The sequence below is a fragment of the Stegodyphus dumicola genome, chromosome 10, assembly GCF_044657685.1.
Source record: "Stegodyphus dumicola isolate Sdum_Otavi_A_Nest chromosome 10, ASM4465768v1".
NCBI classification, from domain to species: Eukaryota; Metazoa; Arthropoda; class Arachnida; order Araneae; family Eresidae; genus Stegodyphus; species Stegodyphus dumicola.
In genome coordinates, this window is record NC_140777.1 from 23,138,723 (window position 1) to 23,157,578 (window position 18,856).

Sequence of the window (18,856 nt, forward strand, 5' to 3'; positions counted from 1 at the left end):
AAAGAATAATGGTAAACTCGGAGCAACTACCTCGCTCCTACAACATAGTTAATTTCCCACCTGCCTCCTCTGAGGCTAACATGCAACTGTCGTCTCTTTCACTTGCTCACCTCAGCCAGATACATGACGAACGTGTTAACTAATATAATAATGTTGAATATCAATAAAATAAGGGCAGTGTATTAAAATTACATTACCTTATGAAGGTAATATTTTTTCTTTCGATTACTTTTTAAAATGCCTTCGCTTTTCCCTCGTGGCGATATTTGAATTTCTTGAAAACATCCTAGTGATCAAAATTTAAACAAGATGATATGTAGACTAGAAGAGAAACACGCTAATGTGACAATCAAAATCGTAAAAACAACCTTGTATTTAGCGTAGGTATAATGAAACACTCAATCGATTTCGAGGGCAGCTAAAGGTCCCTCCTCATCAGGAGAAAGAAATACCTAGAAAGAACAAAATAAAGGAGAAGGAGTCTCAGAAACACGTGGTCCTTATCAGCACTGCACATGGTTATAACTGGATTTTTAATCAGAGTTGCACTGGCCGCCTACTTTTACTGAGCCAGGCTATCTGATAAAGTATAAAGGACAAGAAAAATTTGAAGTTCAGATTTTGAGCGTGAAGGTGCATTTGCCCCTCGCTCCCTATTTTAACTTCGCTAATTTTTCTTGTCCTTTATGCTTGATCAGATAGCCTGGCTCAGTAAAAGTAGGCGGCCAGTGCAACTCTGATTAAAAATCTAGTTATAACCACGTGCAGTGCTGATAAGGACCACGTGTTTCTGTGACTCCTTCTCCTTTATTTTCTTCTTTCTAGGTATCTCTTTCTCCTGATGAGGAGGGACCTTTAGCTGCCCTCGAAATCGATTGAGTGTTTCATTATACCTACGCTAAATACAAGGTTGTTTTTACGATTTTGAAGATGATATGTGTTACAAAGCATAGTTTACGGTTTTTTTTAGCAAAGGCAAAAGAAAATTTTATAAATTTATTAAGATCAATTCAGATTGCTAATTTTATATTTTCTAATGGTAAGTGGGGTTATTTTTTAGAACTCTTCTTCAAAATATTAAAATTAATGTGAGTTTTCTGTATAAAATTGAATTTTGTATGACCTTCTTTCCCGCATGTTGGATTGGTATTGGTTGGACCAATTACTTGGCCATTTCAATTGATTTCACCCTGCTGGAATACTTTCCACGCAGTTTTATAAAAAAAATTGTATAAATATTCGAGCTACATCTTTTCATTGAGCTTAAATGCTTTGTGAAATCTTGAGCAGTAACTGAGGAATCTTGAAATCATTCGATGAAGTCTTCAGTAATAATTAGAGAAAATTTTCTGTGAAGCGTTTGTGTTTGGAAAACCTATTTCCACAATATGTCGCGAAAATATGCCGTTGCGTTGAAGGTTACAAATATGAGATATATTGCATTAAAACATTAGAAATGAAGCTTTATTAAGTTGGTAGTTCACGGTATGTTTCTTATTTATGTGTATTTAAAATTATAAACGTTTGAAGTTGCTCAAGGACTTAACAGACGCTGTGTCAAAGTGATTTTGTTATTTCACTAACGTTTTTCCTTTTGGGTTGAATACGAACTTGATGAATTTTCTCATTATTATTTATATTTAAAATCGTTTGTGCTTCTTAGAATATGCTATTACGTTTACATGATGGTTTGGAGATAGGATTTCATTCTGAAATGTTGGAGATTTACTTGTTTGGGAGAGTTTAAATGTGAACTCATTTGAGGTTCTATTACTGCAGAATTTTGATTTCAACATAGGGCATTTTCAGTGGTAAATTAATTTTTTAATTATACGTTGTGAAAAACTACTTCAGCTGACAGCTGTTCAAGTTTCACATGCTTAAAGTCATATTGCTGAAAAAAAGAATGTGCGTTGTACGAAAATTAACTTTATCGTGGACATACAGAAACAGCCCATCAGTGGTAATACCATCGAATGCTTCTGTAGTGTGTCCTAAATTTTTTTCCTGACGACTAAATAGTCTAGCTGCTTCACATTTTTCATGGCGTTCTGTGTGCAAAATGTGAATAGGAGTGGATTTCTTTCAGAAAGACCACGAAGGCATACTCCTAAAGTACGGAAATTCAATTGTTTTGCCAAAATGTTTGCCTTAAAAGCTTCACGCGAACTGATAAGTCGCCAGGCAGTTTATTAATTACTTGGCTACTCTGTTTGCGTGAAATATTATCTGATTCCGATTTAATTAATAATTAACTAAGTAAGCATCAAACAGTGAATCACTTCCACAAGTTATTTAAGAAATGTTTATCTAAATATTAAACTGTCAGATCTAAATCTGCTATTTTTAGATGAGAAAATGTTTGAAATATTTGCATTATTTCAATAATTAACAGGCATTCTCGTGCGTAATTTCAACAGATATTTCTGAATATGAGCATATTTTTTCTAATTTATAGTCACTCAAGCATCATGATATATAAATGGTTAGCCAGTTGAACAATTGTACAGCAACATAATGTTTAGTACTTTATTTGTCACTTATCAAAATTTTAGTAACATTGTTGCGAAGTAGATGGTGAAAATCACAAACACGTCGCACTTTGACATTTTTGTATACTTACACTCAAGTCGCAATCGAGAGATACAAAAGCAGTTTTAGGAGGATATCACTTCTAGATTAAAAAATCATAGCTTATTGCAAAAATATTCTCTCCAATGTAAAGTGCATTAGAAATAATTAGGAACTGTTTCATAATTTCAGTTCATCATGAAAAGGAAATATGTAGATAGTTAAAAATCCTCTTTTTTTTCCAAACTGAAAGTTTTTTTTCCAAAATTGATGAAAAAATCGTGATGTGACGAAAATCGGAAGTTTAACGTAACTGCTGTAATTCTAATATGTTTTGTTTTCTATAGACTAATTTGTAATTGAGATTTATTTAAAGCAAAGAAAAGTGAAATAAAATTTTCAACTATGTATTAATTTTGGCATATTAATATATAGAAATAAATTTAATTCTAGAAGTTATTGGGATATCAGTAATTTGAGGTATCAAGCGTATATGCTTTAAATAAAATTGCTACATCTTAACTGACGCATTAGTATATTTTAAAGAAAAACATTTCGTCAGCATGAGATTATAGTTGGATTGCCGTATAGAAATAATTCAAAATTTGTAGTCAAAAAAATATTTTAAAAAATTAAAAATATTTTAATAATTTAAAAAAAAATTTTATTTTTCAGTATAGTCTTACTTATTTACCTTTAGCTGGAATTTATTCAGCTTAAACAGGAATGCTTGTTTAGAAATATATAACATAATGATTGATCCACCACAATGTTTTTGAATACTTGCATGAATATGAACAACAATGCTTCCAAAATTAATGAGTTAAATTTTTTAAACTGCGGTTAATGAGAAAAATTCTTTTTTCGGCAGTAGGTGGTATAATGTTTACCTCTTATTCTTATTTAATTCACTTCTTTCCATTCTGAAAACTTTACTCTTTTGTATAAGGGAAGAAAAGGTAGCTAATCCTGCTTTAGAAATAAGATTCTTTTTAAATCCGAAAAGAAAAAAAAAAAAAAAAAAAAAAGAGTTGTTTAACAACTACGAAACGCGTAAACTTTCTTAGATATTAATTCTTCATGGTTCAAATTATTTGCAATTGTGGTTTTTGCTTCCAAAATCATTATTTTTAGGGACAAGGATCTAATCAAGACAAATATTTGCACAATAGATTATTTCATCTTCCTGTCGACATTATATCTTTTCTGATATTAATCTTTTTTTTCCTTAATATTCCTTTCATGAAGAATTTCCGAGAACTCTGTTAAAAATCTTTGATAGAGTATATCCATTTTGACGCCTACCTTAACTGATGGAGATGTAATTGTCTTTTAATGGGTCGATAATAGCTGGTTCAAATTTCTGCACCAGGCGGTGGAGAATTTAAACTTGATACTTGAAGCGTTGTTTAATTAGAAAGTAATTAGATGGCTGAAGTTTTAACCGTCATAAACTGACTAACTGGCAAAGTATTTTAATAACCTTTTACCTTTATAGTTTAGGTAATAACGAGAGGAGAACAATCTTTGTAATTAAAATGCGTGTGAAAATTTAATGTTATTTACGTAGGAGCTCTAAAAACAGCTTTTAATAATTTCAAGAACTTTTTGACGCACATTCTATGATGTATTTTTCTGTATCGATTTGCTATTTTTCGCTAAATGGTGTATGCGTATCATAATGCAAAGTCTTTAATATTTCGCATATTAAAAATTTCCTAACCTGGATTATTTTTTATTTATTTTGGTAGTTGAATATTGCCTGTTATTATTGTATTATTGTCGAATCTTATATCCTCGTGAAGAATTTTGAATAATAAAAGAGATTACGTACTTTTATTTTGTTATAGTGTCTGAGTAGTTGTAATTATATGACATTTAATAAATGGCCTATATGTTATATTTTGTTTGAAAGTTACGTATGCATGAAATTCTTAATTCTTAATTATCCGGATCGCTTATTCTATATAGATCAAATGAAACGTTGCTTGTTGACATTAAAAACGTCTTTAACGGATTCTTATAAAATTGTTTGATCGTTACATTGTATGACGTTATGATACCCACGCTTTACGCGAATAACTAAGCAAAAGTCTTATTTTGTTACCTGAATTTAAACAGAAAGCTTAGTGTAAAATTTCTGCTTTTTATAATCTTAATTTATACATATTTTCTGCTTTATGTATCTTCGAAGAAGAGAAGACGGCTATGAGACCCTTGTAGTCTAGCTTCTGTGTTCTGGTGATCAAAATTGGAATGGAGTTGAGGCTGGTAATCCTCATGTGCCTTACTATTCATTTCTCAACCAAGCATAAGATTACGTCCTCTCATCGTAAGCTAAAATCTATTTTAAATTTAAAATATCGTTATGCATCTAATATACGTAATCTGTCAGACCTTAATCTCACCTATTTTAATTGTGTTTGGAAGAGCATATAGCAGGGTAAACTCATTTAACGAAGAATTTTTTGTAACAAACTATTAAGTATTTTATATAATTTACTGAATATATTATTGAAAGTGAAAAACATTATGGTTTTAATAGTCTTTTATTTATAGAAGCAACTGAAAACACATCAGACCTTTCGATGGCAGGGATGTTACAATGAATAAAATCGTTCGTTTCAATCTCTTCTCTGATAAAGCTAGAGTTGCTAGCAGAAGAACATAGATATTTCTTGATAGTTTAATAAGGATGGGAAGTTGTTATTTTCTCCTTATACAATTTAATGTTTGTTTTCATTATGCATATCGTTACAGAAAGTAGTGGTATAATATATCTGCTTATTCAGCGATCTTTCCCTCTTGTGCTCCACTGATAACTTACTTGGAAGATCATCAAGATTAATAATTTTGCAATGATTATCTAGCTTTTTCAACCCCCGTATATTAGAGATATCATGAGGTCACCGAACCATCGTAAGTCAGGTCCACCTACAGGTGTTGTATTTAAGCTATACCTTTTCCTTCCACTTTCTAGACTATCTGCACTAGCTGTTTAGACCTCTCGTTTGCTTTTGTGTTGTAATGTTCATATTGAGATTCTTTTCTTTTTTTTCCAGAGGTCCGTTCAGCATGGTACGAAGATGCGTTCATCGGACGACAGGTCATCAGTTCGCCGTCAAAGTCGTCGACGTTGCCAAATTTACTTCTTGTCCAGGCCTTAGCACAGAAGGTAAGAAATATATTTATCTTTTGTTTATTTATGTGCAACTTGAATTTGCATTTTGTCGCCGATACTATGTTGTTTTGTAATTAAAAACTGTCTACGATATTTTTTTTAATTGTCTTCTGCTAAATGTCTGCTAAAATTCTCGTAAGCATATGATTCCAATTTAACAAATGAACCGAAGGCTTTCAGCTAACATTATTTGATTATATACTGTCCTTTTAATAAAAGGTACAAAATCTAAATCTTTCTACGACCTTCATTGCAAGGTAAGCTCTGTGTAATTAATAAATATTCCTTTTAAAGGTTTTTTAAAATTAGCTCTGTAACACACAGAGTTGGCTCTTGGGGAGGGCTTGACTAAAATGCTTGACTTAAACTGATTTCACTGTATAAAAGCAGATATCGCTTTAGGAGCGACTTAAGAATTCTTAAACAAAAATTACGAATTTAATCGTTTCCACTTGTGAAAAATTGAAACCTTTATCTTTCTATTTAATGGTATAGAAGGTATATTTAAAGAAACTGCGTCTTAAATTAAATATAAATAATTATCTTTGACATAGATAATAGTTTTTTAAAATTTTAATTCATGACATCTCGGGTTATTTATACCATATGAAAATTTTTGTTTTGACTACTTTGATTACGAAGAAATTTTTCTCGTTGGCACATTTTTTACGGAACTTGTAAAAAATTTTTAATTTTGTACATTTTTACTGAAAGGCGTCAGATTGCTAATATTGACTGCGTCTGGAAATCCACTTCTTTAGATTCATTTCTTAACTTGGAAGTCTTCTAGACGAGTCATTCAAGAAATATTATTCTGTTTGAAAAATATTTTGTTTTTGTATAGTCTAAAGAGGAAAATCAATTTACTTTTAACTTGGATAAAAATTTTTTTGAAAGTAGGAGGGTTATTCATTTTGCTGTTACTTTTTTTCCACGCGTCTGATATGAATGAATAAATAGGATAAAATGTGTGGAACATATCTTCAATTTTATTATTCCCATCTTTTTCTCTGTAGTTGCAAGACCGAATTAATTCATTTTAAATCTAATTATTCTTTTAATAATCGATATGCTAAAGTAACTAAAAAATGTTCGCAGTGTTTCCGCTCTGAAATCTGATTTCCTGATAATTAGTTTATTTCATTTTGTAAAATTCATGTATTAATTTATAATTCCGGTTTCTTACTACTTGAAACTGCAAACCTTTGGCGTAATAAATTACCCAGTATCTTATCATTTAATGCAAAAATGTCAAAAGTTAAACGCTGTGCAGAGAATTAAAACTATATTTCAAAAATAACGTAAAAAATTAAGCATTTGTATTGGATTAATTAATTTGAAATTTTATATTATTGTAAGTGAGGCTTCAAAGTATGCTTATTTTGACCTTTTTAAATTTAGCCTGTTTATAAACAATCTTTAAATAATCACTTTTTGGAATAAATTCGCATTAAAAATTTTTTCCTGTGGTTATATTAACAGCCCGATTATTATCATGATCTTTTTTTTTGCCTAAGATGCATATAATATGTATTTTTAAGGAGATTTATTTTTTAACATAAAAGTAGTATGTATGCATGAATAACGCTTACTTTTTACCGTGATGTGTATATGGTGGGATAACGATGAATGAATGCTCGAAATATTAATATAAAATTTTGTTTTAATTTTGGAATAAACTTTCTATTCTAACATAAATGTAAACTGAAATATTTACACTGCTGGTCATTCAAAATGCAATAAGAAGGAGGAAAAGAGATAAAAAAGCCAAATTTATTTCGGAGATTACACAGAGAATAAATGTTAAATTATTCGAAACGCAGCCTTCTTTTAGGTGAGGAAGATGAGAAAATCAGTAATGAGTGTTGCCTCCACATTTGTCAGTAACCGCTGCTACACGCCGTCGCAATGAGTGAAAGACGCTTTGGATGTGTTGTTGGGAATGGCAGCTCATACTGCCTCCACACGTAGCCAGAGCTCATTTGGTGTACATGCGGGTGCGAAATCCTGGGCTAGGGATTCTCCAGTCATTGTCCAGATATGTTCGTTGAGCGATAGATCTGGAGAACAGGCAAGCCAGGCTAACAGGGCAATAATGTAAGGTGAACAAAGCTCCAACACTGCGTACAACGTCTGGTCGCGCATTGACCTTTTGAAATGGGGCATAAGGTAAGGAAGGAGAACAGACTGCAAAACCTCAGAGGTATAGCGTTCGGTGGCAAGTGTACCGATAATGCTTTATAGGTGGTGGCATGGAACCCAATACCACTCCACGCCATGACACCGGGTGCAGGGCCAGTATGACGATGCATAAGACAACAATTGAGCAGCCTCTCTCCATGTCTCCAAACTCTAATCCGACTAACGTGGTACTTCACGCAGAAGCATAATTCATCCGAAAATACAATTCCAAGGCATTTGGATGTCCAGGTCCGCTGTTCAGTGTACCACTGCAAACGCAAATGACTGTGGTTTAAAGGTAAGCGAAGCAATGGACTCCTAGCGGATAGTCCATTGTACTTTAAACGACGTCAAATATTTCGTGCAGACACTGATTGCTGTGTTATAGACTGCATTCGTGGTGATATAATTGCGTATGTGGCAGTGCGCTCTATCAGTGCCATGTGCACAATATGTCTGTTTTCCCGTGGAATGGTGCGCCGAGGGGTTTACAATTGCTCCTTCCGTCAGTTGATCCCTCCTGCAGCCATTGATTCTGTATTCGCATGACTGTTGCAGGGCTACGTCTGACACGATGACCGATTTTTCGGAAGGATGATTCGCAATTTCTGTATGCAATGATTCTGCCTGAAGACTGTAGTGGAGTTTAGGCAGATAATCCTCGAGCTTTTCCCTAATGTAAATGACCCAGTCTGTATTGTTATGAAAATGCATAAACTTATTTATTGAATTGCTGTCTGTTGCAAAATCAAGAGCATCTCTTAATTTTTTTTAGCTCAGTTGTGTGTAACAATTCTTTGCAAAATGAGCTACTTTCCTGCCGAATTTAGAACTACGCTATGCACAGAATAAATGCTATAAGTTTTGTGATTAATTGAAGAAAACCTGCTAATAGCTCTGCGAGTTGAAACTGGCTGGAGCTTAAAAAAGACTCGTAGATGTAAGAAATGTTTAGCAGTCGAAAATTTTATGCGTTTATCAAAGAACATATTGAAGTTTACTGCATTTTGTTAAACAGCTGCAGCTTTTCTGTTATGAAATTTTATAATAAAAACCTTTTTGGATACATTTTTTATTTTATCACAATCTATGTTTCCATTAATTGTTTCCTTCTTGTATTGTAATAGTAATAAAGATCTTTTCGAGCAACCTTTATTTTCTACTATTGCAGACATTGCATCTTTGATAAAGACAGCAACATATCGCGTCATTAAAGAGCTGAAATAAGTCAGATAGAGGTAGGTACGAGATCATTCCAAAATGAAATAGTGAATCTTTTTCTTTTTGGAAACTGTACTTCGCAAATATTACCAGTATAATAAAGAGCCTTTCCGTTGGATATGATTTCAGTTAATTGCCTGCTCGCCGTAACTTAAGAGAACCGACAGGTGCAGCGCAGCAAGTTCGTAACCAAATATTGCTGTTTTCTCTTTTCTTTATTTTTATAATTGCATATTATGTACTTCCCATCCGCGACTATTCGCCCTCTGAATACGTAAAACGCGTTCTGTTGTATGCTTATGCGGCTCAAATTTCCGAGGTGCTCCTCCATCTACTGTTGCAATTCCCCCCCCTCCCCACTTCTGTAGTGCTCACCACCTGTTTAAAAATTGACGGTTACTAGAGATTCCATTATTTCGCTTCTGTATTCAAGCGTCGAATATTTTCATAATTTTATTCTTCAAAATTATCATGTTTTTTTTAGTTTTCGTTCCAGCTTTCTCAGAGTTTTACGTGAAGACAAAACAGCTTTAAAACACATTTCAAATGTTAGATTTGCTCCTGTTTACTGTTATATAAACATTTTATTATTTGATTACTTTTCTTTTTTAATATACAATGTTATCATATAGAAAAGTTTTTACGAAACAAATGATTATTTCTATAAAATAATTGTACGTGTTGTTGTTGCCTGACTGAGAAAAATTAAGAATTGTTCTGTGCACAACATATAGATTGAAGTTACATTATCGCAATCAAGATGTATCTATAAGGTTACGTAAAATATAAGATTACAGTTTATGGATTCATGTTTGATTACATCTCCTTGAACTGCAATGCACATATGCTAACGTTTTCTCCAATTCTAGAAAACTTGTCTTAAAGTTGCTTTCTAGAAATCTTCTCAGTTTTCGCAACCAATGTTGATTTATTGCATTCAAAATGAGTGCTTTAAACGTGAAGATAAGAAAAATCACATGCGGCCACGAGCAACAAAAAACATTGTGAACAGATGCATGATTATGATGCGAAACCCATAAGTTATCTCGTCGCAGTTCCGGTCATGTTCAGCGAATGGTTTCAAATAAACACCGTAGACCTCAATTTATACCATAATTTATATAGTTAATAGAAATTCCTGAAATAAAACCCTCGGTAGACGAAGGAAACTGTCAAATTTACCTAGATTTTTGACCGGCTTTGATGAGATGTTTCTGTTCATGTAATCTTTCAAGAGATTAACTTAATTATTGAGTTATGTCTGTATCAGGAACATAGATCTAGTATGTTTCTTCGCTGTTAGTAATACGTTTCGAAAGAACTAATACTTAAAAAGCATCTTTGTTACTTAAACGCGTAATTGCTTTTGGAACGACTGGAGAAAAGCGTCGCAAGCATAAATGATTTTTCGAAACTGCTGGTTATAATCCAAGTAATACAGGAATATCTTCAGTAATACGATTCAACGATGATGGCCAAGCTCTCTGATTTCATCGAAGTTTACTCAATAATTGGGAGTAGAGTAGATGGCTACTAGAGTTTGGTTCATTGACGATACATTCTCTGCCTCTCTTATTCATCTTATACCATCCGAAAACTTTCGTTTCGGATTAAATGCTGTCTTCAAATTTTCTTCAATATTTAAAATACTTTTTCCGAAATGTCACCAGAAAGTGACAAAAGTGAACTTTAGTGCGTATTTTTTGTTTAACCCGGGAGCGCGCGCCCTGGGTCCAAAAGACCCGGCTCGTGCATTTTGAAGAAAAAACTGTTACTCATCAGGTAAAAGTGCTACATTTATGACAACATTTGATGCTCAAACTTGAAAATATGCACATTATAAAAATTAAAATTTTAATTTTAATTTCCATAAAATTTTTATGAAATAAAATATTTTTAAAGGAATAAAAAAACGTATTATATTAATATAGAATTTATTAGGAATTCATTAGATTATTATTCAGGTTATTCAGAAATTATTGTTCAGGTTTATCAGGAATATTCTGCCTGAAAGAACATATTCCTCGGAAAGCTTCAAATTTGTCATCAATTGTTATGAATTCACCGACAGTGTAATATTTATGGCAGTTATTCACAAAATCTTCAAAAAAATCTCTTATAGGTGAAAGTTTATCTGATTCTTCCTCGACGGCGAGAGTTCCTATATCATCAAAATGCAAACATCTTGATAAAAAAAGAAAAAGTTTGTAGGACATAGTTTTGTCAACAAATTTCCAAGTCGTTTCCGTATGTTACCCACAGATCCCGCACAGTTACATGAGATGACTTATGTCACAAAAATAAAGCATGAATTTCAATTAGATTTGTGTGACGAGCATTTCTCTCTCTTTCAAAGCTGTCAGAAATAGATGCAATATAAATACGCTTTTAACTGAAGACTTTCAGCAACTTTGTTTACTAAGTAAAAGTTCTCAAGATTCATTTGGAATTTACACATATTTTGCCTTACCGATGTTTCCGGACAATTTACTAATATTATGCGTAGGAGTTCTAACATCAGCTTTAGGCTTTTTTTACCATTAGGTTTTTTGTCTTTTCCAATAAAGCAATAAATGTTATTCTCATTTTCGTTTTCAGAATGCATCTCGATTTCTGAGTCTGTATCATGAGAACTAAAAAATTCATTATAACCTTCATCATCAGTTTCTTTAATGGAGTCTTCAACAGTTGATACATCTAATAATTTTTGCAAATATAACATTTCTTCCTTATAGGATAAATTACGTGACATGTTTGCAGTTTTCCGTGCTACCACAAATGAACTACGCTACAGCAATGCGAATAGGCGCTCTGTGTCTAAAAGACCGATCCGATTAAAACGAAACTTCGAATCAAATTTCCGGCAAAAAAAACTTCGGAAACATAAAGAGGATAGCCTTCGAGGAGACTGCACTGAACCCCAAGCACTTGAGGAAAATAGGTACGTTTTTCAGAAAGGTTTCTTTAGTCCAGGTGGGTCCTTTGGAATCAGCGCGCGCGCTCGAGGTTTAATTACATTCGCGATTTTGAAAAATCGTTAAGACAAAAATTCTTTGTTTATTAAAAATTAACTTCCTTGTAGATAATAAACGAAGATAAAATAGGGCTGTAATGAGATATTGCTGGAAGTCGAACAGTTTCTGTAATTTTGAAAGCGATTTCTTGAATACTTATATTTCAAATGAGTAATCCGCGGTATGTTTTGTCGCAGTAGTATTTGTGCTAATTCACTTTTTCTAGCTTTGTTAACTCAAAACGCGATCTGCGATTACGCAGTTGTAACATATTTCGTTCTATGGGAAAGAAAGGGATTGTGATTTTCATACCGAATTATATCAAGGTCGGGTAATTCTGTGAATATCAAAGTATGGAATCTTTCAGAGTATAACAGAAGCTGTTTAACGATTTCTGGATATGACAACAGTGTAAATTTGCAATCTACATGGAGCTTCTTGGCGCATCAAGCATCCTTTATCAAGAATTAATAAGACGACGAAATTTGTGCTATAGAAAGCGGAACCTTTCCAACATTCTGTTTTGAGACTCTCTTGAAATTGTTGATTTGAAATGGTTATGGAATTATCCGTGGAAATTCATTTTTAGTTTAAATACTGTCCTTTTACTGTTGCTTAGGACTCTGTGATGCGTTTCAAAGTTACAGACTTTCATACGGTGATCATTATCACAAATATTTCAGTACGAATTTATTTTCCTCCCTGAAGTGCTGTTAAGAGTTTTTTCTGAATACTGATTTGGAAAAGTATTATTTGAAACGTCAAAACGGATTAAAGGTTTTGCATTTTCACATTTACTGCACAGAGATATTACATGACTTATTTGTAGTGATGTATTATATAGTATGCCAGGTATATTACAGTAATTATGTCAGGTATTTTATATTTGTTAAATAAACGCTGTTCATTTATTATTCACTCATTCATTCAACTAGGAATCTATAGGCACGGCATCAGTCACCGTGCTAGATCGAAAGCAAGAAAAAGAGAAAAACAACCGCGATGCGATAATAACTTATACAGAAAAGTCAAAAATTTGAACTATTAGTAAATTCATGTTAATAAATAGATACAGAACCCTTTCTCTACATTTCTTTTAATCTTAAATACAAATGAGTTTTACAGACGGTACAAAAGAAAAATAAAGACCGCGAGTATACGAATGAGGAAAAAGTTATGCTTTATTAAAATATCGACATTTTTAGACTATCATCGTAAAGATAGTGTAAAAATGCTTTGATAAAATGCAGCTAGGAAAATGTTAAGAAACCGTATCTACTACATTAGTGCTTCTAAAAGTTGTTATAAAACTTTTAGAAATAAAAAGTAAACTAAAAGTTTAAATAAAAACATCGGCATTGTCAAAAATTTGATTTGTTTATTTCAAGAATCGTTATTTATTGAAGTAATAATAAAATGAGGCAAAATGTATATCAGCACAGAATACGAGAATGGAGAAAAACTTTACTCTTTGTATCAAATCTATAGGTAAAAACCTCACGTTACGCTAGATATTTCAAACTCCCATTGCAGAATTGATTTGGTTGTTCGGAGTAGATTTGTAAAAAATCAGTTGTGCCTCATCGCGATTTGAACTCCTGATCTTCGATTATTTGCCGAACATGATACCAGTTACAGCTCAAAAACATGAACTGGGCAAGCCGAAAATTCTTTGTATTATTACTCGATGTTGATATATAAGTTTTAGGATTTAGCGGCAAGTATCGAGATTAACCTGTTTTCGAACTTTTACAATAATGCATATGTGCAATCACCATAAAAAAGTATTTATCACACGATTTTACGTTTAACATTGCTAAACATTTAAGTAGATATTTAAGTGAAGTTTTACTGCCAAACGAGAATTGCTTTCTTTATCAAGAATACCTTCAATTTTTTTCCTACTGATAACAAGATTTTTTATTTTACATTATATGTAAATGATATTACGTAAGCACCATTGCGAACAGCTCATGCTGACCAAATGTCGAATGTAAGGCGAAATCTTTAAATTCATCTATTACATCTGCTTGGCCTTCACATATAAATGGCCGTGACTAATTATTTATTCCTTTTCGTTGTTCTTTGTGTGCTAATGAAATTTCTTGCATTACTTCTTTTCGACATTTGACCTTTTCTTGCAGCCACATACTCTGGATGAACAGTCTAAGAAAACTCAGCACACAGAAGCACCTAGAAAACTGTATATTATACACTTTATTATTTCCGGTCTGATATTTTTCATATTAAAGACATTAGCTATTGTATTGAAGAGTTCTAGAGAGTTTTACTACATTATGACTATTCCGAAGAAAACTGCTGACCATAAGATAAGAAAATTACTGAATACCACATCTCGAGTTTGTTATATTGATCAAGGATCTAAGCAACACTCATTTGAGTCAGAGGAAATGAACGAACCGCTATCAATACGAAATATCTCGTTCTTGAAATTTTTGTCAACGTAATAAACGTGTATAGTTTAGTTCAAGGAAGATTATTAGGTCTTTGGTAGATAATTTTTTACATACCAACCGAAATTTTGGAGAACATATTTTTTATTTTTGGCATCGAAGAAGACTTTTAAATAATCCAAAACCACACTAGAACTGTAAAATAGTTACGTGATTTTATACGTCTGTTGATATTGAGTGAATAATACAAACCGTGAAGTATGTTTTCCTTCAAGCCCTTCTGTGAAATATTTGAAACATGTGCTCTCGTGTTGTATAGTAGCAGTTATATTCAGTAATATACGGAAGCAATCGAGTTTGATCCTCTTCGAGAATATCATTTATTTTTCAAGATTCTTGCTTATGGAAAACTGATGACTCTATATTTCTACTCCGTTGGTAGCAGGTGTATTTTTACTAGTCTCTAATTCTTATTGTCATACACAAGCAAATAATTATATGCAATTAAACTCAATTTTTAATATCATCATAACAGTGCACTGAAATTTTGAATTTTTGTTTTGTAAATTTATGTATATAAAAGTCTGATGTATACACCACATGACAGACTTGTACGAAATATTAAATTATGCGCATTTTTCCTGCATTTCATTTAAACTTATTTCATTAGAGATACATTTTTCATTCAATTATTAATTCAGTTTTCACTTCACGGCAAGGCAAAAATACATAAAAACTCAAAATATCTTTATTCAAAATTGAAATATGTAGAAAAACATAAAACAATTAAAAAATACAATCAAAATTACAATTTCTACGCAAAAACAAGAAATTCGGCCAGCAGGCAAAAAGATTTTTCGGTGCACAAAACTGAAAGATTTCTTTTGGTCCCATTCGGCAAAAAGACACTGAAGGTGCAGAAAGACTTACTTCACTATTCTGATAAGTTTCAAATGTAAACAAATATGGCTACTATATTAAAAAAATTAGGCTTAGCTGCACTTAAACAACTTTTAATTATTGATAATTCTACAACTATTGTATGTAAATTAACTAAAGGCATAAAAACCTTAGCCAGCGGAGAAGAATAACATAATTCAATCATTTTTTAAATCAAAAATTCACCATTTACCAGTATAAAAGAATCACAAAAACTGAGCTGACTGAGCCCAGTAACAGAGTGGGTATCTCTCTCTATATATATAAAGAAGAAAGTCTGTGTGTTTGTTCGTTAATAACTCGGTCACTACTGTAGCTATCGTCACCAAACTTTCTACGATTCTTTGCTGAGTCCTGGAAAAGGTCGAAGTCCACTTTTTCTCCGAAAAGAAAATAGCTAAAATTAGAGATATTAATTTAAAACGCTTAAAACGCTAATTTTCACCCTCATTTTTCCGAGTGGCAACAGTGCTAATGCAACATGGCAAGCAGCCATTGTTGCTGATATAATCAGAGAGAATTTGTTTATTTTTATATCAAAATTTTTTTTTCTGGGTTTCATATCGCTCAAAATAATTCATTTTGCTCGAAATAATGGTGTATTTGTTTTTATTTTTGCTGACCCAAATGGCAATTCCATTTGTCACATGGGTATATATACCCATATGATTCTATGATTATGTAGTCTGTTGTGGTACAGATATTGAATATTACTTTATTTCTTTGGCATTTTTTATGCATTACAATGATGCATCATATTCCTTATGACGTGGAATATGCTATTATACGAATTTCAAATGATGTCTTGAGTAAATCTAACTTTAATTGACATCAGGTACTTCCGCTAGTATATTATATTTATATAATTTTGGAGCGGCCGATTGCAACCAAAATAGGAGGTACACAGCTGTATGTTATAGCAGTTCTATATACAAAATTTGAACGTTCTGAGGCTATTGGTTTTTTAGTTATTCGAAATACATACATACGTACACGACGCGAAAAAATCACTTCTGAATTCATTTAAATCAGTTTTATAATTCCGTTTGGGGAAAAGGTGTCCTTTATTCTGTGCTTACATACAGGTATCCCGCAAAAACATCGTTAATTGAATTCCTAAGAGGTCAAAATGTTCGTTGAAATATGATACCCGGAATTTTTCGTGATTACAATACTTCCTTTACTTCGTACAAGGAAGTAAAAATGGATGTTTGTCTTTTTTACAAATCTACAGTTTAATTCCGATCCTTATAAAACCTGCTGCACTCAACCTTCAAGACAAGATGAAGGTCATTGGCTACATAAGATATCTCAAAAACCAGTCCATGGAGTCCGTACTCTTTATATACGTATATTTTACGCTAATTTAACGAACTTTTGATTAAAACTCAGCGATTTATTGCCACTCTGCAGAGCGTAAGATATATAGTTTCAAATTTAATCAGATAACTCGCCGATAAAAAAAATTGTGTTGAAGTTCCGGAAAACACAATTATATTAATTTTTCTCGAATTTAATAAACAAACTCGGCTATTTAAGAGAAATTTGTTGCCACTGCCCAAATTAAAATAAATTAAACTATTTAAAATGCGTTCAGTGAAGCATAAAATATGTAATTTTTCACGCATCAACATATATGTTATTACATCACGCGCATTTTCTTTGCTTTTTGAAAGTAAATTTGTAATAGTCGTCACAAAGCATTACTTTCGTTGGAAAATCAGTTATGCCACCAAAATGAAAATCGATTGGTCGATCTACACTTCAGGCATGAAAGAAAAAGGTATTACAAATTTCAGAAATAAACGAGCAAGCAACGAGAAGCAAGATTTAAAAACGTTCGAGTACGCATTGCTCAAGCTCAGTAGAACATCATTTCTTTCAAATTTTCCGTTTAAAACCGTAGCTTTGATGATGGTATTTATCATGCAGAGTCCTAGTGGGTTGGTGTGCTGTTGCTACGTATCGAAATGATTCCGACAAATATGTCTTTCGAATTTAAACGTTTGCATTCGCAGTGATCGTCAATAAAGCTCAGGAACAATCGCTACAAGTTTGTGGACTAAATTTGGAACGGGAAGACAGCACGCCCCAAGTATCTTCTTAATATCATCGATGAGCAGCATTTTCTAGTGCTGCTTTTGCTAGCGCAGTGATTCTGAACTTTTTTTTGGCCCTATGCACACCTTTTACTATTACTAGAAGATCACTCTCTCCGTTCTTTCTAAAACTCTAAAAGTACATATAAATTTATTTAAATTTTGATTATTTTTAAAGCGTTTTATAAATTAAATAAGGAAAAGTATAGAAAATGTTTGTAAATACCAAAACGTAAATAAAAATAGAAACAGCTTTAGTATAAGCCCACCCAGAATTTTAACAAAAAAATATCGCTAAGAATGGCGATAAATGATATGATGCGGCAACCCACACCGGTTTACAAGCATGTGGTAACCCTTACTATTCAGCAAACGCAATGTAAACAACCGTAAATTTCTGACTTCTAAAGAGATTGGGGCTGTAGTGTAGAATTGGGTGCCCCTTCGATTAGCGATATTTTTTTTTAATTTTGGTGATGAAACCTCATTTCTGGGTGCCTTGATAGTTTTAACTTTGTTTTAGTTTCCCGATTTTTTTTAAATGGAAATAGAATGATGTGTACATGGACAAATTTAAGGCAGTGTGCAATGCCTAGTTTGTGCAATTCTGGGATGTTTTTTTAAGTGAAAATAGATCGATGCATGGACACAGAGTTTGTGCAATTCTTTGACCACTTATTTTGGTTTTGTGTAGCGGCCATCTTGAAATTGTGCCTGGAGCCGATCTTGGCATTAAAAAAGAATCGCCAGGAAACAAGGGGCATCCAATTGTAAATTTTTACCCTGTCGTGTGTCGAAATACTATCGAAGCGCTGTCAAGGAAGCTTCTGAATGTAAACAAAAAATAGCCCATCTAAGCTTCGGAGCTTAGGGCCGAAGCTTCGGAGCAGTGCTTCACTCAATAGTGCCGTGCTGGCCACTCCTTCCTTTTTACGTCCACGACGCTAGCGCAGGGGTTCTCAATTAGTGGCGAATTTCATAGTTTCAGGGAAAATGCGGTCAGCCTTTTATTTACCTATTATGTATTTAATTTATGAATACAAAAACTATTTTTAGGAACAGCTTCAGTGTAGCCCACCTTCAAAGTTTGGCGAATTTTCTTTGGCGCCAAAGCGCGTGAAATACGTTGTTTTGAAAAGTGGTTACCATCGAGTTTTTCAATGAAACTCCGTGTTTAAAAAAATGGCGGCCATCTTAATTTCACCAGAAATCGTGGATAACGGAAATAAATTTACG

The 18,856-nt window shown here is 32.8% G+C and overlaps 1 protein-coding gene across 4 annotated transcripts in view; it reads left to right on the forward strand.

Annotated features, from left to right (window-relative positions):
* LOC118195384 (peripheral plasma membrane protein CASK-like) overlaps positions 1–18,856 on the forward strand; it is a 312,734-nt gene that overhangs the window by 198,401 nt on the left and 95,477 nt on the right. For all 4 annotated transcript variants that reach the window (XM_085824783.1, XM_085824782.1, XM_085824780.1 and 1 more), the window contains exon 2: positions 5,634–5,746. In XM_085824783.1, coding sequence (XP_085680909.1) covers positions 5,634–5,746 — 113 coding nt within the window. The remainder of the gene's footprint in view (positions 1–5,633; positions 5,747–18,856) is intronic.